Source organism: Phyllostomus discolor, chromosome 8 (genome assembly GCF_004126475.2).
Source record: "Phyllostomus discolor isolate MPI-MPIP mPhyDis1 chromosome 8, mPhyDis1.pri.v3, whole genome shotgun sequence".
Classification (NCBI taxonomy): domain Eukaryota; kingdom Metazoa; phylum Chordata; class Mammalia; order Chiroptera; family Phyllostomidae; genus Phyllostomus; species Phyllostomus discolor.
Window position 1 is genome coordinate 101,514,984 of NC_040910.2, and position 20,493 is coordinate 101,535,476.

General features: G+C 61.5%; 1 protein-coding gene across 1 annotated transcript; it reads left to right on the forward strand.

Moving 5' to 3' along the window:
* The first annotated feature begins 2,959 nt into the window (after positions 1-2,959).
* On the forward strand, positions 2,960-19,558 carry PPP1R9B (protein phosphatase 1 regulatory subunit 9B). The gene is made up of 10 exons (XM_028521872.2): positions 2,960-4,871; positions 8,947-9,079; positions 10,283-10,403; positions 12,230-12,334; positions 13,410-13,545; positions 14,120-14,272; positions 14,381-14,434; positions 17,136-17,365; positions 17,685-17,781; positions 17,957-19,558. Exons 1-10 carry the CDS (start codon positions 3,498-3,500, stop codon positions 18,008-18,010), a joined length of 2,457 nt encoding a protein of 818 aa, XP_028377673.1. The 5' UTR covers positions 2,960-3,497; the 3' UTR covers positions 18,011-19,558.
* Positions 19,559-20,493: the final 935 nt, after the last annotated feature.

Genomic DNA, 20,493 nt, shown 5'->3' on the forward strand with positions numbered 1-20,493 from the left:
CGAGCAAGCCTCAAGGAACAGGTCAGAGGGTCCTCAGCAGATTTGGGGGTAGGTGGGAAACCAGGAAGGGGCTTTATCAAGAGGGGTGGGGGTGGGGGTAGATGACCTGTCCTTATTTAAGCCTCCAGGCTTCTTAGCAAGGACTAGGAAAGGCATCTCCTTCCCCTCACAGCCACTGTGTTCTAGCCACTTTCAGCTCAGTGTATCTTCTCAGAGCACAGAGAGGCTACGCGGCTTGTCCAAGGTCACACAACTAGTGAATGGTGAGGCCAGGATTTGAACTCCGACAGCCCAGCTTCTGGGTCAGTTTGGGGAACCGCTCCTCCCTCCATTCCAGGGCAAAGGGAAGGAAGGAAGTTTCACTCAAAGACCACCAGGCATTTAGCCATCAAGGCCTCCTCCACAAAGGACAACGGAAAAGGCAAGTTAAATGATTACCCTGGGGTACTCAACTGGAGGAATCAGGTGAGGACCACAGCTTGAGGAATAAAAATTAGATTTAAACCTTCCAATTTGAAGGATAATCCTCCCTAAAATAATAGTCCTCCTCCTTATCCCATGCGTGGGAGGTGTGGCCAAAAAAGTACTACTGAAGGCAGGCCGGGAGTGATGGAGACCAGACCATTTCCCACCCATCTCCCAGGCCAGCCGGCTCGGTGCCTGATTCCAGGCAAGGAGTGACGGTAAAGCGCTTAGTGCTCCATAAAAGCTTCTTCCGGAATTTTGGCTGGGAGTGTCATTGAGCTAACCAGGAGTCCGTGAAAAAAATAATCCCACTCATTAGCCTCAGTCATCCAAGTTCTGGGCTGGCTCCACCCTCCTGTATCCCAGGGCCCTTAAAGGGGTTTTGCTTTTGGAAATCTCAGGACAAGGGGGACCCACGCATCCCAAGGATTCTACTTCGCTCCAAGGTGCTGCTGACGATGTTGTTGGGGATCCTAGGGTCCCTGGGCCCGAAAGCTGATTCTCAGCTCCTCCCCCCACCCTTAGGAGCCGTCTTTCCCACCTGGCCAGAAGCGTGGGCACAGACCCCTTGGGCTGGGACCAGTTAAGATGACTCACCAAAGGGTGTGGGAGATTCTGGGCAGAACACCCAAGGCCCTGCACCCTCCTCCAATACACACAGAGCTTCTGAGGACACTGGGCCCAAACCCCCAAGCCCCAGCAACCTGCCATTTCTGTCTCACCCTCATCCACAGATGGGTTGGGGGCTGTGGGGGGCCAGTCAAGCTCCAGACTTGAGCTTGGAATCACGAGTCCCAAAGTTTGTTCCTGAAAGCAGTCTTTCGAGACAGATTAGGACGGAGGGGAGATCGACGTTGGCTTCTTCATTCTGCCCTCGGGGCCAGAGTGTAAGACTGGGGAGGGGAGAGTTACTTGCGCAGCTGGGCAAAGAAGCAGGTGGCCTTGGAAAGCCTCGAGTCTGGGTCCACTTCCAGCTCCAGCTCAGAACCCAAATCTTCCCTCTCACTTAGCCTCAGGCTCGCCAGGCTCAAGATTCAGTCCTGTGATTCCCCGCCCCTCCCTGTCCCAATATTCAGGGTTCCCAGGCGGCTTCCCACACCATCCCCCACGCTCTTTTACACGTGCTAACTGGTTTATATCCCACAAAACCCACACACACTCCTACGCTGGAGGGGTGGGAGGATTCCCTTTGACAGCCCTTCTGGGCAAGGGGTGAAGAGAGTGGGAGATTGGGAAGAAGAGGAAGAGGATGGAAGGGAAGAGGGCGGGGGAGGAGGCAGAGGCCGCAGGAAGGCCTAAAATGCAGGAAGCAGCTGGGAGTGTTGGGGGGGGGGGAGGCTTTGTGCCTGAGCTATTCTCTGGGTCCTAGGGTCCACAATGTTCACCATTTTCTAGGATGTGTGGAGTGAAGCAGTGCATCTGGACCTGTCATGATTAGAGGGTGGACCTTCACTCCCAGGAGGGAGCTGGGGAGGGTCCCAGGCCCCTGTGCACGTGGGGGCTGGGGGGGAGCATCAAAACAGCTTTCTGGGTTGCCAAGACAGAGGATGTGTAGGTCACCGCCAAGGTGGCCCTTCCCCCCTGCACCCACTTGCAGATTGGCCAGGATCCTTTAGATCCTTTAGATCCTTTAGACCTGACCTCGAGAGCTCTCACTGGTAAAATCTGGCCCCAGGCCTCCAAAATTCCTTCTCCCGGTTTGAGAGGCAAGATGCTAGGAGGGGCACGAAGACAGGGATCTGCCCCCTCCTTGTTAGCCTAAGTGCAAAGCAGGCAAGTGACACACACCCTCTTCAGACTTCCAAAGGGAAGAAGGCCAGCGTGGGTGATGAGGACCATTTCATTTCTCCAGGCCTCTTCCTCCTCCACCACAAGGCCAACGACACTGGGGCCAAGGTTTGACACCTTGGAGGGTGGGTGCAAAAGGTTCCCCGTGGGAAACTGTTAAAAATGCAGATTCCTGGGACCAGGCCGCTGAGATCCTGCTTCCCAAAGTTTGGGGAGGGCCCACATAACAGATTTTTTTTTTAAATTTAAAATCCTGGAGCGATTTTGACGCTGATGGCCTTGAACCATGCTAGGGACTCAAAGACCTTGAAGGAAATAATCCTTTGCCCCTCCCCACTAATCTGCCTTCACTTTTGGGGTGAAAAGGGGCGGCACTGAGACCACTGTGGTTGGATTGCCTCTCCTCAATATACAGTAGGGGTGCGGTTATGAGGTCTGTGAAGAGCCGCAGTCAGAGGTTGGGATGGATGCGGTGAAAAGGACTGGCCAGGGTCTGAGGTCAGCGGAAGGCTGTCGGCGAGGGACGAGCGAGAGACCGGGAGGGGATGCGGTCGGGTGGAGGGGAAGGGGAGGGCTCACGAACGCCGGCCCCGGAAATCCGATCCCTCTAGGACCCAGAGGTGCCAGTTCCCCAGCGGCGGCGGCGAGAAGGGCAGCCGCTCGGTCTCCGGCTGCCGCCGCTCGGGCAGAGCCAGAGAAAGACCGAGGCTCGGGGCACGGGGGGGAGGGAGGGAGGGAGGGTGGAGCGGTGGCGGAACGGCCCGGGACGGCCGATCAGCCATGGGTGCCGGGGTGCCGGGCCCCCCGAGAGCCAAGGTCCCTGGCCGGGGTGGGGGGCGCCCGGGCTGCCAGCCCCGCTGACACCGCCGCGGACGATGTGAGCCGGCGCCTCTGCCGCTGCTTCGCGGGCAGGGCGCGCGGTGCCACCGGCCCCGCCGCCGCTTTTCTCATTTGGTTGGGGGCGACCGGACCAGGCCGCTGGGGCTTTGGAAGAGGGGCTGGCTGTCTTTGGCAGCTTGATTGGGGGAGGCGACCCACACAGGGCGCTCGGAGATTTTTTTACCCCTTTTTTTTTTTTTAAGCGGCCTTAACTGTCTTTGGCAGCTTGCTTTTGGGGGGAGCCTATAAAAGGCCTTTCGGGGTTTCTTTTCTCGGGGGGAGGGGGCGGTGGTCCCGACTTGGCCGGCCGCCTGTTGGAGGGGGGGAGCGGGCAGCGGGGGCATGCGAACCCGGCTCCCCCCACCATGATGAAGACGGAGCCGCGGGGGCCCGGGGGTCCCCTCCGGAGCGCCTCGCCGCACCGCAGCGCCTACGAGGCGGGCATCCAGGCGCTCAAGCCGCCCGACGCGCCCGGGCCCGACGATGCACCCAAGGCAGCCCACCACAAGAAATATGGCTCCAACGTCCACCGCATCAAAAGTATGTTCCTGCAGATGGGCACCCCGGCCGGGCCGCCGGGCGAGGCGGGCGGCGGCGCGGGCCCCACCGAGGCCCCGCGGGCGTCGGAGCGCGGCGTGCGCCTGTCGCTACCCCGGGCCAGCAGCCTGAACGAGAACGTGGACCACAGCGCCCTGCTCAAGCTGGGCACCAGCGTGTCCGAGCGCGTGAGCCGCTTCGACTCCAAGCCCGCGCCCTCCGCGCAGCCCGCGCCGCCGCCGCACCCGCCGTCCCGGCTGCAGGAGACGCGGAAGCTGTTCGAACGGAGCGTCTCGGCGGCCGCGGGCGGCGACAAGGAGGCGGCGGCGCGGCGGCTGCTGAGGCAGGAGCGCGCGGGCCTGCAGGACCGGAAGCTGGACGTCGTGGTGCGCTTCAACGGGAGCACCGAGGCTCTGGACAAGCTGGACGCCGACGCCGTGTCGCCGACGGTCAGCCAGCTCAGCGCCGTTTTTGAGAAGGCCGACTCGAGAACCGGCCTCCACCGCGGACCCGGGCTCCCCAGGGCCGTGGCCACCGGGGCTCCCCAGGTCAACTCGAAGCTGGTCACTAAGCGGTCCCGGGTGTTTCAGCCGCCTCCTCCACCGCCCGCCCCGTCGGGGGATGCGCCAGCCGAGAAAGAGCGCGGCCCCGGAGGGCAGCAGCCCCCGCAGCACCGAGTGGCTCCCACCCGGCCGCCCCCCAAGCCCCGGGAGGTGCGCAAGATTAAGCCGGTGGAGGTGGAGGAGAGCGGGGAGTCGGAGGCCGAGGCGGCGCCCGGGGAGGTGATCCAGGCGGAGGTGACGGTCCACGCGGCCCTGGAGAATGGCAGCGCCTTGGCAACCACAGCCAGCCCCGCGCCCGAAGAGCAGAAGGCCCAAGCGGCCCCCGAGAAAGAGGCGGCGACCGTGGCGGCGCCTGAAAGAGGGGTGGGCAATGGCCGGGCCCCGGATGTGGCCCGGGAGGAGGCAGAGGAGTCCAAGAAGGAGGACTTCTCGGAGGCAGACTTGGTGGACGTGAGCGCCTACAGTGGGCTGGGGGAGGACTCTGGGGGCAGCGCCCTGGAGGAGGACGATGAAGACGACGAGGAGGATGCGGAGCCTCCCTATGAGCCCGAGTCAGGGTGCGTGGAGATCCCAGGGCTGTCCGAGGAAGAGGACCCTGCCCCAAGCCGGAAGATCCATTTCAGCACAGCGCCGATCCAAGTGAGTGAGCCCCCCCCCCCCCCCCCCCCCCCCCCCCCCCGCCAAGTGCACGCTGTCACCCCCCACCTCGCCAGCGGGGTTCGGCAGGCTGAGTCAGCCCCTGCCACTCAGCCCCCTTCCCACAAGTTACCACCCTGAGGGGGGCGTGGGGGAGTTCCAGCTGTTTGTCAGAAAGGGATAATTTTCAGGCCTGAGACGGGGGTGGCCTGCTCCGACCTGCCCTTAGGTTCCTCTGCCTGCTGCCCCGCCCAGCGCTCACGCCGCACAAGCCCTGCCCCCCACGCCCCCCACCACCGCCCCAAGGGTCCTGAGACACCTGCTTTCCCTTTCTCTCCCAGACATTCTTTCTCCAGAAGTGCCAGAGGCAAAGGCTTGGGTGGTGGGAAGGTGTGCGTGTGCGTGTGCGCGTGTCCGTGTGTGTCGTCAGGAGAGCCTCCCACAATGGTCTTTACCCCGCTGCGGGCGGGAGGGCGGCGGGGGAGCCCAGAACGATTCCCAGCGTTTCCCTGTATAGGAATTGTAAAGGATGTGGGAGGGAGGAGCCAGGAACTTCCCGAAACCCAGGTACAGGTAGTCCTTCCGCCATCCTGCCTGTAGCCCCCACTCCAACTTTGCAGAAGTGAAACAGGGAAGCAGTTCTTTGAAGATGAGCTGGCCTGGGGCCGTGTGACTGGGGGTGGGGGAAGGCCAGGGCTGCGGCCGTTATTTGGAGTCTGTGTGAGCTGGAGGGGGGGTAGTGTTGGGTTCTAGGGGGAGTAGGCACTCTGTGTGGCCCTCCAGGGGGCCAGGCCTTCGGCAGGTCAGGGAGGAGAAGGTGGGGCTGGGAACCCCCAGGGAACCTGGCCGCAGCCTGCATGCCTTTGCTCTTGACTGCTCACTAGGACAGACTCCGTGGCCTGGGCAGGCCCCAGGTGCTCTGGTCACATTCTCTGGAAGAGGGAAGGAGGCTGTCCCTTTTGGGAGGTCCCCGTTTGCCCTTTTCGGTCCCCACCACCACTCTTGGTGATTGTTTCGTAGAGCGGGCCAGTGCCCCAAGTTCCTCAGGACGGTCCTGGGTGGGGGGAGGGGTGGAGGCATCCCCTGGGGAGACTGAAGAACCCCAGGCCCCCGGCTACTTCCTTCCACCCTCCTATTTTTGACTGGCACACTCAGCCCAGAGGGCCTGTTGTTACCTCCCCTGGTTCAGTGGCCAGGTCTGTGGGGTGAGAGGGCCAGGCCCCTGGACTTGCCTCGGCCTGAATCCTGCCTTCACCCTCCTGGGTCAAACCCTCAGCTGTCTGCTCGCAGTTCCCATACCTGCTCCTGGACGCTGGAGCTGTCCTGCTTCCTCTCACCAGCCAGAGTGTGGTAACCTGTCCCTCCCATCAAGAGTCCTGGCCAGCCCCTTCCCCCATCGACCCTCCGAGTCCTTCCCCAGCCCTCCTCTCCCCCTGAGGCCAGCAGATCCTGGAGGGAACTGAGGACGATGGTGGTTTCTGGGACCTAAGGAAGTGGGTAGGGACCCTGAGGAAGTGAGGACCCAGTCACCAACTCCACCACCAGTTCTCTGAGCCCCCTGAGCCCCTCGCAGGTGGCGTTTGGTCCGTCGGTCCTGGGCCTCCGACTGTCTATATTTGACACCTTACCCTGATTTTGGGTAAAAATAGCACCTGATTTGGAGCAGTGCTCCTGATTCCCCGGTGACTGTCGCTGGCCCAAGTGTGGGAGCTGTGGCAAGTGGTACTGCCCTGTTGTGTCTGACTTTTGACCTTGTTGGGATTTCTTCTCTCCAGCCCCGCAGCAGTCCCCACTTTTCCTGCTCCCTGCCCCCGCCCTGCACGGATACTGAGTCCTGGGCCATGTGTCCTGCTGATGACCCAGTTATTGCCTTTATGGAGGCTTCTGCTGAGGACAGAGCCCGATTCCAGATTGTTACCGGGGCGGGGGTGGGGGGGTGAGGTGGGGCAGGGGACTGGACCCAGGGCCCTCTCTAGGCTGGGTGCATCATGGTGGGCAATGTGAAAGGTGGTCTGGGGCCTCAGCCTGAGGCCTGGATTTTCTGCAAAGCAGCAGGATTTTAAAAAGGATGAGATGAAGGCAAAACCCAGGACAGGCTGTGAGGGTGTTTTAGAGGTTACTGTGTGTGTGTTAGTATGTGCACACATGCACACACGTGTGTGTGGTGGGGGTGACCTGGGCCACCACAGAGACTGAGGCCGTGTCCAGGCTCACACCAGCTCTTGTCCTAGGGCCGGGGACACATGTGCAACGGGGACAAAGTCACAGGTCACCCAACCACCAGGGCCTAGTTGGGCACAGTCTCATCCTGCCCTTCTGCTGGCTACCCCAGGGCAGCAGGCCTGGCATCTTGCACCGTGTGCACAGGGGTTGCCCTCCCCCAGGGGGCTTGGAGGCTGCTGGCCAGGTGTCAGGAGGGCCGTCCAGCTGCCGCTGCACAGCTGGCGATGAGCTTTCAGGGTCTGAGCTTGAGTCTCTGCTGCTGTGAAATGGAGGACAGTGAGTTTAGTGGCCACGTAGCCCCCTGCCCCAGCCGCACCTCTAGTCCTGTGAACGGCGCCCTGGGAGGGAGCCTCGGGGTGGGGGGAGAGGACACAGAGGCGCCCACACTGAGGCTGGGACACAGGAGTACCACTGTCTGCTGCCATGGGACCCGGGAGGGGAGGGGGCCCCAGCAGGGGCCTGGGGGCACACAGTGCCCACTCCAGCCCCTCAGGCCTCGGTCCTGCCACCTGACAGAGCTGCTCCTCACCCCCACTTAGCCGACTGTCATAGCTGCAGGCGATGAAACATGGCGCCCCAAATGGTGCTCATTAACCTCCCACTGGGGCCCCCTGCCCGGGGCCCAGAATTGGGCACCCCCACAGAGCCCTGCCCTGTCTCCTCTGTTCTTCGGAGGAGGGCTGGGCTGGGGAAGCCCCTGTTTGCTGAGAGACATGGAAAGTGGGTGACAGCAGAGGGGCACAGGGGGACAACAAGGCCGAGCTGGCCTTGGGGCCACCACGAAGGCTGGGTCTCCTGCGGACAGTGTCAGAGCGGCTGCCACCTCCCACACGTCCTTGTCTCACCAGAACCCAGTGCACTGGGGGTAGGGGCCGACCCCCGAGAGCTGAGCCTCGGGCCTGGAGGGAGACCGAGGCCTGGCCAGGCAGGCAAGGCCGTGGGGTTCTCTCCCGCTCCTGCAGCCCCAGGGGCACCTCAGGGGAAGGCCTGCCCGTTCTCCATGAGGGTGGAGGTGGTCCTTCCTGCCTCCTCAACCCTGGCCTCAACTTCAGGTTCATGTCAGCTGGATCCTGGGTGCCCTTCTGCCTCTCCATCCCTGCCTCGCTGCTCCCCGCCCCCTCCCGGTGCCTCACACCCGCTCCCTCCTCCCTCCCCATCTGGCATCCTCAGCATCTCCATTCTTCCTCCCCTCCTCCTCTTCCCTCTCCTCCTGCGCAGCCCGTCCCTTCCACCGTCCTGCCGTCTGTGTCCGTCTCTGTCTTTGTCCACCCTCGCCTGGTCCTCCCTCATCTCTCACTGTCTTTTTTTTTTTTTTAATGTATTGATTTTAGAGAGAGAGACATTGATTTGTTGTTCCCTTAGGTAGGCATTCATTGGTTGATTCTTGCACGTGCCCTGATCAGAGGTCGAGCCCCCAACCTTGGCGTATCGGGTCGGCGCTCTAACCAACCGAGCCGCCTGGCCTGGGCCCCATCTCCCACCTTCTGTTCCCCGCTGTCCACGTGTCTTTCTCCGTCTGACCTGGGGACCTGGGTTCCCGAGTCTGACACTTGCTCCAGCACAGCCCGTCCTGTCCTCCTGCTGCGGGCCTGCCCGTGCCGTCTGGGCTGCAAAAGAGAATGACCGGATTGGACCAGGCCTTGCCCCTTTCTCTCTTGCCCCGTGGGCCCCAGGACTAGAAGGACCTTCTCTCCCAGCTGGAGCTACCGTGGGGCCAGGGGAGGCCGCATCTCCATCCGTCCGGGGTGGAGGTGGCCTGCGGTAGCAGGGTGGCATCAGTGGACAGCGCGACCTGCCCCCTCGGCCTCCCCAAGCCCGTCCTGCCCTTGCCCTCTGACCAGTGACCCTTCCCCAGGTGTTCAGCACCTACTCCAACGAGGACTATGATCGGCGCAACGAGGACGTGGATCCCATGGCGGCCTCTGCGGAGTACGAACTGGAGAAGCGGGTGGAGAGGCTGGAGCTGTTCCCTGTGGAGCTGGAGAAGGGTGAGAGGCCGGGGCCAGGCTGCGGGGGTTTCCCTCTGGCTCCAGCTTCTGCCCCGGGCCCCTGTGCTCCCTCAGTCACCAGGTTCCCAAGGGCACCGTGGGCTGTGTGGTGGGCTGTGTGTTGGCCAGACGTGAGGGGAGGCCTGTGGGGGCGGCAGACGTGGGTGGGACAGTCACACACGGCTACGTCCTTCAGCGCCATAAGGGTGCCCGGGAGGCATGGAGGGGCCACAGTGACAGCATTCTATAGGTGACCTGACCCGACTCGGGGAGGGGGGGGTTCCCCAAGGAAGTGGTGCCTGAGTTGTGCTCTGAAGAGGAGGCCCCCAGGGGCGTGCGCAGGAAAGAGAGGACAGGACAGGCTGGGTTTGGATAGTGAGGGGAAGAAGGGAGCACAAACAAGGCTGTGGAGACCGCGTGAAGGACGCTGTTTTCCCAGATGGACTGGAAGCCTTTGCAAGGTGTGGGAGAGGTGTTCTAGAAAGACCACCTCGGGCAGTGATGCGGGAGGGAGGTGCCGAGAGCACGGTGGCGTGGACAGGATGATGGCCGCGCAGGCCGCGGGCGGCCCTCGGAGGCCCTGGAGAGGCAGCATGGCAGGGTCTGGCAGTGACTGGCTTGGGCAGAGGCTGTGCTGGGGAAGGAGGCGTCCAGGTGACTCTCCCAGGCCCCACGAGGGAGTGGCAGACAGGAAGAGCCTGTTTGGGGGGAAGACCGTGGGTTTGGGTGTCAGAGGCCCATGGGACCAGGGTTGGGGCAGCTGTGGAGAGGGGAGTGGGCCTCAGGGGCGAGAGGAGCAGAAGCTTCAGCCATTGAGGCTGTGAGTGTGGTTGAGAGAGCTCGGAGAAGACAACCCCCAGCCGCCACCCCCGCCCCACCCCCTCCCTCCACATACTCTCGGCTGCGTGCAGGGCAGTCTCTGGCCCTCCTGCCCGTCAGTTCTCCGGGTGGGCAGAGGGCGGAGTGACCCACGAGTGTCCTCGCTGACCTGGCAGAGGGGGTAGACAGAGCCGCACCCTTACGCAGTGGCGGGACACTCTGAAGCATGGGGGACTGCTCCCGAGGTTAGGGCCATGTCCCCGAGTGAGGGCTGGGGCGGGGGGACCTCTCTCACTCTGTCTCCTACAAGCCCGGAGCTAGAGTTCCTTGTTCCTCCCTTCTCCACGCCCCCCACCACCTTCTCACCCCCGCTCTGCTCCACAGACTCCGAGGGCCTGGGCATCAGCATCATCGGCATGGGGGCCGGGGCAGACATGGGCCTGGAGAAGCTGGGCATCTTCGTCAAGACGGTCACTGAGGGCGGCGCGGCCCATCGGGACGGCAGGTACGCCTCTGCCTTTCCCGGCAGCCGCCGTCTGTAGGGTGGGCCGCTGGGCGGGGCGAGCCACTCCCTGTGCGGGGCTCGGATGCTCACAGAGCGGTCCTGTGCCCGGCGCTGGCCTGGGCCTGGGGCTGCAGCAGTGATCAGCACAGGTGGAGCCCCACTCTCGTGGCGCTGGCATTCTTGGGGGGGGGTGCTGGAGATGGGCGCTGGTTTGGGGGAGGTGTTGGGCTGTGGTCTCAGGAGCATGAGCGTGGAGGCGCTGGGCCTGGTGGGGTGCATCTGAGCGCTCTTTCCTGCATTCAGCAAACATCCAGTCCCTGGCTCTGTCCTGGGGCTGGTGCCAGGCCCTGGGGAGTCAATGATGAGGACCTTGCCCTTGTGAAGCATGTCGTGTGGTGAGACAGACATTCAAGGGGACGCCCAGAAAACAGTGAAATGGAGGAAAAATACAGGGTGCCTTGAAGGCATAGAAAGGAGGGCTTGACTTCTCTGGGTATCGGGGAAGGCTTCTTGGAGGGAGTGACATAGGAGCTGAGACCTGAAGGAGAACAGAAGTTAGCTAGCCTAAGGGAGTATTATGTGCAGGAGGTTGCAGGCAGTTACGGCTGGAGCCTGGAGAGCAAGGGGATCCTGGCTGGAAAGACTGGCGGGCGTGTGCCTGGGGAGGAAACGGCCGCTTGCGTGTCTGGTGTGCGCCTGTGTTTTGGCATAGGAGGCCGGAGGGGTGTCTGGGCCATAAGGTTCTGGGAAGCCCAGGGACCCTTTCGTGGACCGCTCCACCGTGTGTGTGTTGCAGCAGGGAAGTGGGAAGGGCTTTAGGGCACCTCACGGTTGTTATAAGTTGGGGGTTGACATCGGGTGCCTTGTGCTGGCACCTCCAAACCCAGGCCCCTTCCGTGGGACAAGAGGTGAGGGAGTGTTCCTGTGGGGCCTGGGTGACTTTGGGGTCGTGTTGCTGGCAGTGGGGTTGCCTCATTCTGGAGCATGGGGCAGGGACAAGGGACCATGAAAAGGAAGGTGAGAGCCCCTGCTGTTCCCCTCACCCCCACCTCATCTGGGCTTTCCAGAACCTTCCCCTGGCTCCCTGGTTGGAGGTTTGGGGAGTGTGTGTGTGCAAGCAGAGAGTGTGTCCACAAGCTCGTGCTCACTCTTGGGGCATGTGGCGGTGCAGTGTTCACAGTAGGCCCTTTCCTCCGTCTCCACATGGGGGCCCTGAGAGGAGGCCTGCAGCTCCAGGGGAGGTGGGAGTGGGGGAGGGAGGGGTCAGCAGGCCAGGCCAGGCCACCCCGTCCCCCTCCTCCTTGTGTGGAAAGCAAGGGCTTCCAGCACCACAGCTGCAGCGCCTCGGGGGCTGTGCACCCGTGTCAGGGTGAGGGGACCCTGTGGGACAGAATGTGAACACGAGTGTGTTACGCACGTCTTCAAGGTTTGGAGGGAAATCTTTAGACTGAGGTCTGAGCAGATGTGTGTGTGCAAGGGCATTGGGCTCTTATGGGAGTGCACGGCGGTCATGAGTTCTGTGGCCATCACACTGCTCTGTCAGGCGTGATGGAGGAGGGGACGAGAGTGTGATTGTCACGGGAAGGGAGCTTGCCACCTCTCCTGGTCCTGGATACCTAAGTGTGCTTTGCTTGCCCAGGTCTCACTGCCCACAGGTGGTGAGTCTGGCTGGTACCTGATCCTCAGGCCTCATGCATTTTATGCAGGTGGACAAAGTACCGGGTCCCTGTGGGGACTGAGCCTTGAGTTTCTGATGGGAAGGGGCTACCTCTATCCCAGCGCCACGGTTCCCCTCCTGACCCCCCTAACCGTGTCACCTCCCCTAGGATCCAGGTGAACGACCTCCTGGTGGAGGTGGATGGAACAAGTCTGGTGGGAGTGACCCAGAGCTTCGCGGCCTCCGTGCTCCGGAACACCAAGGGCCGCGTGCGGTGAGGGCCGGGAGCATGGGGCGGGTGGGGGTGGGAGTGGGAGCGGGCAGCAGTCTCGGCCCTCACTCGGCCACTCTGCCCACTTGCCCAAAACGCACGATTAAGTTTCTGGGTGGTCCCACTTAGAGAGGAGGCCCCACTTCCTCCCTGCCTGAAGGAGTTGCTATGCCCACATCCCCTGCCTCAAGCCTGCCTTCCCATCCTGAGCCCTTGACTGCTGCGGCCACCAAGGCCCACTGTCCACTGCACTTCCAAACTGGCCTCCTGGGCTCATTCTCCCCCCTGCCCATCCTGACTCATTCACTGAAGAACCGAGATGTGCAGGGAGAATGCCATGCAAATGGGGGTCCCTTCCCTGGGCATTTCACCCCTTCCTCCTCACCTGCCCCGGGGAATCCTGGGAGCCTTTCCTCCCTGGGCTTGTCGATTGAGGGGGTTGTGTTAGAAGCTCCCCGTGTCCCTCTCTGGAAAAACATTTAGGGACCATTCCCTGCCCCCCTACAAGAGGGGCACTGCCACCAGGAAAGGGTGGTGGAGAGAAACAGGATGTGGGTGGCCACGGAGAGGAGGGGCTGGTGCCTGGAAGTTCCACTATTTCCTTTCCATCCTAATCTCCAGTCACCATCATCCCGCCCCTTCCTGAAGCTCAGGGCCTTGGAGCCTATACCAGACACCCCTCTCCAGCCCCTGCCCTCCGGGGCTGGGGGCGGGGGGAGGTCAGCTTCGCATCCCCTGTCTGGTTTCCTCCCACATGGTGGGGTCAGAACCCCTGCGCTGGCAGCTCCTGAACTCATGGCCTCTGCAGCCCAGCCTGGATTTTGGCTGACATCACCCCTCCCCCCAAAACTGGCCAGGCGGGCTAGTGGGCCTTTGCCTCTCCTGGGAAGGAAACCCAATAAGGGCCCCCAGCTCCTCCATTTATTATTAACATTCTGCAGCCTCTGGACTCAGCCCTCTCATTTCACCTCCCCTGGGAGGGCCTGGGTATGGAGAGAAGAGCACCAGCGGGGAAGATGGTGGCCTTACCCGGCTGAGGACAGAGGCAAAGGGGATGATGACATTGGTGCCCCCACAGGTTTATGATTGGCCGGGAGCGGCCTGGCGAGCAGAGCGAGGTGGCCCAGCTAATACAGCAGACCCTGGAGCAGGAGCGATGGCAGCGGGAGATGATGGAGCAGAGATACGCCCAGTATGGGGAGGACGATGAGGAGGTAGGGACTCCTGGCCTGGCTGCCAGCCTTATCGCCCCCTGGTGGCTGAATGGAGGTTTACAGGCATCCTCTGCCTCTACCCCTTCCCCAGGCCTTGTGAAGAGCACCATTCCCTATCCCAGGGGAGCCCCAGGTCTCAGAGAGGTGATGCAGACCCTTCCCTGCAGGGGCCTCGAGTATGATAGAGGAGTCACACCCTCTTTTTTCAAAGAGCCTTCCTGGTCCTACAAGGAAATAAAGAGCCCCCGCTCTGAGGGGAAGCCATAGCCCCTAACCCCAGGGGATATAACCTGAGGAAGGAGACAGCTCCAGACCTCAGGGAACCCGCAGTGTGAGGGGGAAGGCACAGGCTGTTTGTTCAAGGGTCTCAGTCTTAGGGGGGAAATTACCCACGCCTTCGGGGGAAGACACAGACCAGGCCCCTGGTACGGCCCCCAGTCTATGGGGGAGTCCTGAGACCCCCTAAGCAGCTCCCAGGCAGACGTGGGCAGACCGCTGCCAGTCTGGGCTCCGGGTGTCGGGCCGGAGGGAGGCTGCGGCGGGCAGGGTGCACGGCCTCCTCTGTCCTTCACAGACAGGAGAGTACGCCACCGATGAGGACGAGGAGCTGAGCCCCACGTTCCCAGGTGGCGAGATGGCCATCGAGGTGTTTGAGCTGGCGGAGAATGAGGATGCCTTGTCCCCTGTCGACATGGAGCCCGAGAAGCTGGTGCACAAGTTCAAGGAGGTGGGAGGAGAGGGTCCCCGGGGTGGTGGAGGGTAAAGGCAGGCCAGCACCCCCTCTGCAGCGCTGCCCACCCCAGCGAGCGCTGAGCACCCGCCCCTGTCCCCGCAGCTCCAGATCAAGCATGCTGTGACCGAGGCGGAGATCCAGCAGCTGAAAAGAAAGGTGAGGGGGTGTGGAGCGGGAGGAGCGGGGTCTGAGGGCTGGAGGGACGACCCCCTGCCCTCACACCTGCCACACTGACACTTGCCTGCCACCCCCTCCCCCCACAAGCACGAGAGGGCAAGCTGTTCTGAGGCAAGGGAGGGCAGCAACAGGAACTTGAGCTCTGGGTCCATCGGCCCCACCAGCCACTTGCTGTTCTGGGTCTCAGTCTTCTCACCTATAAAATGGGGTAATAATACCACCAGCACCACAAGATGGTTGTGAGGATTAAATGAGATGATACCTGGGGAGTCCTTAGTACGGCATCTGATACGAGGTGCTCGATCAGAGGTTGTACAGCTAGCTACAGTATTATACTGAGGCGCACGAACTTACACGCCAGATGTCTTCGTGTTGGTGTTGTCTCACACGTGTCCTCTACATAGAGGGCCAGGGGTACATGCAGACTGCCCAGAAACACACACAGGCACACACGAGCCTGGGCCCCAGGCACATAGCACCCCCTGAGCCATCCACCCAGACAGGCCTACCCATCCTACACAGACAGGACATGGAGATGCCAGACCCTTGCTTTGTGTGACATCACACCCAGGGGCATCGGCCTGGATGTGTAGACACTCTGATGTAAGACACGCAAGGCATGGCCATCGCGCAGGAAGATCGTCACAGGACATGTGCCTTCTCACAGAGACGCTGATGCTCCCAGATGGCGACACACACACGACATGCACAGTCACACACATGCACTGTGCACAGCCACACACACCAGTGCATTGGAAGCTAACGCTCGCCGGCATGGAGATGCACAGGATTCATATTAAAAATCTGTGTTGGGCCCCTGCTGGGCCTGGACATTAGGAGGCCTAGCTCCCGTGGGGCTTCCAGGGTGGTGGGGAGGGGCAGGGGTATGCAGAGCCTTGTGAACACAGCGAGCCAGGTACACGTGTGTATGCACGCCTACACGCGGGTTTACACCCACTGTGCATGGGGAGAGGGGAACACGGGGCTGAGCCTTGGGGGCAGGGCAGGGTTTCGATGACAGGCAGAGGAAAGGCATCGCTGGCAGGAGACAAGCTTGAGCTTGGAGGCTGGCTCGGGAGGAGGCCCGTGGGCTGGTGCAGCCGTTCCGCTGGGGGAGGGGGGGAGCAGAACTGGGTTGCCAGGGTGGGCTGTAGCTGTGGTGTCCCAGCTTCCTCCTAAGGACTCTAGCCTTGGACCTGTGGCCGCCTGAGGGCCATAAGGGGGTCACTGCCTCTGAAGTGAGAGGTCACGAGAGTAGGTGGGAAGGATGTGGAGGCCAGGAGACTTGGAGGCATGTGTGGGCCAGGGCTGCCCAGAGTATGGCAGGCAGAGGGTATGGAAGGGAAGGGTGGGTTGGAGCTTCACTGCTGAGGTCGAGGTGACAGGCCAGGTTCCTGGGTGGATGCAGAGCGTGAAGGGGACTGGGACGTCAAAGGTCTGTTCCTGCTTCCATCAGTAAACATCTGTCGGGTGCCTTCTAGGTGCCCAGCACTGCTCCAGCCCCTGTGATGGGCAAAAGCAGATGCTTGCCCTCGTGCAGCTGAGAGTCTGCACGCCGATGGCTGTGTCTTTACAGACTGACATGGGGCTTCAATAGCAGAGGACAGGGCTACTGAGCTCCTGGAGCAGCAAGCAAGACCTGGTCTGGCTGGGGGAGGGGGGCGGGGGACTGTGTGGTTAGAGGTGCTCACAGGAGGCTTCTCCAGGGAAGTGAAACTCTGAGCAGAAGGCCCAAGGGTGAGTTAGTGGGAAATGATGAGGCGAGAGGGAGGGGGGATGGGAGCACTCCAGGCAGAGGGGGGAGCACAGGCAAACACTAAGTGCCAGGAGGGAACCTGGCAAGCCTGAGGGTCTGTAGGAAAGCGTGTGTGGCTGGAGCTTAGGGAGTGAATGGCGTTTGCAGCCAGCAGGGTTGGAGGGTCAGGCAGGGGCTTGAGGCTGGGTGCTGGCATGGCAGTGAGATGATGGCATCTTTGAGTAGAGGTAGGCTAGGCAGGAAAGGGGGAATGGGTTCCTGTGGGTGGGGTTGGAGTCAGGCATGGTGCCCACGAGGAGTTGGAAGTGATGTTGGGCTGGAGCTCAGGACTCGGGGCTCTTGAGTGCACAGCGGGGTGTGGGAGGTGAGAGAGAGAACAGGCCTCCAGGGCTGAGCTGTCTCGGCGGCACTGGGGTAGCCTGGGAGCTGGGAGAGGAGCCAGGCTGATTATTGGAGACGCTACAGAAGCAGGAACTGGTCGGTAGGGCCAGCAGTGCAGAGAGGGGACGGAAGGCCGTGGTGACCTTCACCTGCCCAGCTCTTTCACATCTGCCGCCTCACTGAGGCCCTTGTGAGCCTGGCAAGGCAGGAGTCCCTCCTGTTCTACAGATGAGAGGACTAGACAGAACAGAAGTTGCCTTGCCCCAGGTCACAGGGCCAGTCAGCAACTAACCCAGGCCTACTACTTTCTAGGAGTGCATGCACTCCAGTGTCAGGGACTCTGGCTGGGAGCTCTGAGGCTGAGGTCCCGCCTCTTCCCTCTCCGGTTTCAGGTCTCAGGCTCAGCCAAGGAGTGAGTAGTTGGGGAGCAGCGGGCTCTGTGTTTGCGGGAAACATCCAGAGGCTCTGGCACCAGTGCAGGATGAGGGTGCACCTGGGTCCCTGCTGGCCCCCACTAACCAGGGGCCACTCTTCCTGTCTCAGCTGCAGAGCCTGGAGCAGGAGAAGGGCCGGTGGCGGGTGGAGAAGGCCCAGCTGGAGCAGAGTGTGGAGGAGAACAAGGAACGCATGGAGAAGCTGGAGGGCTACTGGGGCGAAGCCCAGAGCCTGTGCCAAGCCGTGGATGAGCACCTGCGGGAGACCCAGGCCCAGTACCAGGCCCTGGAGCGCAAGTACAGCAAGGCCAAGCGCCTCATCAAGGACTACCAGCAGAAGTATGTGGCTGTGGGGTTGGGGGCTGGGGATCCTGGACCCAGGGAGGCTAAGGGGCCTGTGGTGGCAGTCCCTCCCCACCCCCAGCTGAGTAGGGAGGTGAAAACACAGAGGCTGGAGAGCCCCATGGTGGTGGTACCTGGGCCCAGCATGACCAGGCCCCAGGGGCGTTGGGAACACCTGGGCACCCCTGACCTGAGAACAGGGAGAGGGCAGGGCTGTCCACTTAGAGCTGAGGACAGGGTTGAGGATCCTGATACTTCCTGGATGGAGGCCAGGCCACACCCCCTTACCCACCGTCTGTCCTCCACTGGTCACCAGGGAGATTGAGTTCCTGAAAAAGGAGACTGCACAGCGCCGGGTTCTGGAGGAGTCGGAGCTGGCCAGGAAGGAGGAGATGGACAAGCTCCTGGACAAGGTAGGCCCAGGGATGCCTGAGGGCAGGGCTGTGGGGGGAGCTGTGCCCACTCTGGGTCCTGGAGGGTAGCAGGGGGGTCATGCTGCTGGCCGAGAGCTCAGGGCCATATGGGACAGAAGGGGCAGGGCCCAAGCCTGGCGCCCGGGCCTGACCCCCTCTCCCCTTTGTTTTCTAGATCTCAGAACTGGAAGGAAACCTGCAAACACTGAGGAATTCCAATTCTACTTAACAGGAATCTTTCCTTGACCAGACAATAATTAATCCCCTCCCATTGTCCTCCCTCCCCGTCCTCAATATTCCACCCCACCCCCAACCAGCCTGGGGACAGGTGCCCCGACTCCCCCACCCCTCTGCCCCACCTCCACCAGCTTCAGGGACCAGAGGGCCCATGTCACAGGCCCCATTATTGGTGGCCCCAGGCAGACAGGTGGCTGGAAGGATGGCCTCCTTCTTTTCCTATGGGGCTGAGGCACAGAGGTCGAGGGATGCCGAGGGCTGGCCTGGGTGGTGGACGGACAGACACAAGGACCTGCAGACCAAACTGCCAGACTTTACAACCTCCAGCCTTTGTCTCTGGACTGGAATGGGGCTGGGGGCTCTCCCAGCATTTCACCACCTGGAGGCTGCTCCCTGCCCACAGGGCTCCTTGACTTGAGATTCTACCTTCCTGGCCCTTCCTGCTCCCCCATCACTGTGCTGTCTCTGTTTCATTCTGATCCTCCTGCTGGGAGGGGTTGCCTCCACACCTCCTCCCTTCCCCGTCTCCCCTCCCAGGAGGGGTGGAGTTCACCCCAGAGCCTGGAGGCTGGGCCCGGCCCTGCACTGATTTCTCATATATCCTTCTGGGAAAAGGGGAGTAAGTAGAAAAAGAGGGGCAGCAGCCCTCAGTTTCTCCTTGTGCCTCCCCCTTGCCCTTCCCTGGTGCCAAATAGCCATAACCTCTTCCTGGAACTGCTCTGTGGCCTCTCTGGCATCCGGTTTCCTGGCTAAGTCTGGGAGTGCCAGGGAGGAGAGGTGGTCAGCTTAGAGGGCCTGGCTGCAGAGAACCTGGTCTTAGGCAAAGGAGCATTTCTTACTGAGAGCCAGGCCCCGCCCTGCCCTGCCCTGCCCAGGGCCACACGGGAAAGCCTTGTACTAACACCGCAGAGGTTCAGCCTCACCCTACCCACAACCACACCCTTCTAACGTGTTGACTGGAGGGCAGCATTTTACTACTAAACTTTTTGGAGACCAGGGCTGCCCTGCTGACAGCCTGCTTTCTAAGTGGAATTGACTCGTTTCCTCACTTTAACCCCAAATTGGGGCTTGGACCAAGGGAGGTGAGACCCCTGCCCAGGTCCCCTCCCCTTTCAGAATCCATCTCTAGTTTTGCCCCTTTCTGATGCCCTTGCCCCAGCCTGGGTTTTTGTTCATTTTTTTAAACAGACAACCCCCTGTCCCAACCGTTTCGCTTCTCCTCGTCCCCTATAAATAGACCATGCCATCGATCAGTATTTCTTCCCTCCCCCTTCCTGTCCCCAGCCGTCTCCCTACCCCCTGAAAGAGCTGGCTGTCTCAGTGCCCCGGCCCGCGCAAGTCCACGCCCAGGCGGATGGAGGGGGCGGGGCCAGGTGGTGGGGCCGCGGGCACTTCCGGTTTCTCAGGCTGGTGGCTATCCCTGTCCCGCCCTCCGCAGGACTGCGTCTCTGTATATAATATATATATGTATGTATTGTTCCCGGTTTTGTACGGACCATGCCCTCTGTCAGGTTGTCCCCATAAAAGCAGCCCCCAGAGCCTCGCTGCCTGGTTTCTTGATTCGCAGGAGGGGGGCGGAGGGAGGGGCAGATGCCAGTCTCACACACCCTCTACTACCATGGCCCCCATCAGCACCCGTGCTTTATCCATTCTAACTGGGCAGCACTGGGGTTTCTAGAGAGTTCCTTAGGTGCACTGCCTTCCTCCTTTTACATGGCCTCTGATGGAATTCCAGGGTGGGTTAGATGTGGTAAGGTGAACCCCAAGTCCTTCCATGGGGAACTCCTCTAACCTGGTGGGGAAGCCCAGCCCCCTCTCTTATAAGACACCCTGAAGAACCTAAGGTTTCTAGGAGGTGGCAGCTGGGGACAAACCTTGGCGAAGTCCCAAAGAAGTGAGAGTCAGGGCAAGCATGGCCATTCCCGGCACGGAGCTCTCTGCGTGCTGGTGGGCACACGTGTGAGAACTAAAGCACAGGGCACTCGTGTTCATCGGCCTGACCCCCATGGAGGTGATCATGTTCCCCTTTGCCCTAATGGAAGTCCCGACATCAGGACCCTTCAAGGCCACCTTGGCGAGTCCCTAACAACACCCGAGATGAGTGGCCTCCAACCATAACTCCCAGTGACAGTCACCTCCTGAAGCATCCTTGTGGATGGCTCTGTCACACAAATCTCCCTCATGTTGCCAGATTCTGGTTTCCCATAGCTTCCTCTCAAACATCCCAGTCCTGCACCTCAGGGCCATATAGGACCCACCCAGTCCTGTCACCCACCAGAGGGCACCTGGAAACCTGAGGTTGATGGCCATGCCTCTCCAAGTGGATTACCCTTGGGACACTCCTGGGAAGACCCAGGTGACTGAACCCCAGGATCAGAGGCCACCAGACCACAAGGTCACAGGTGTTGGCTCCAAAGTTAGAGGTCACTGGGGCCCTGCTCAGGAAACCAAGAAGTCCCCAGACGTGAAGTGGCT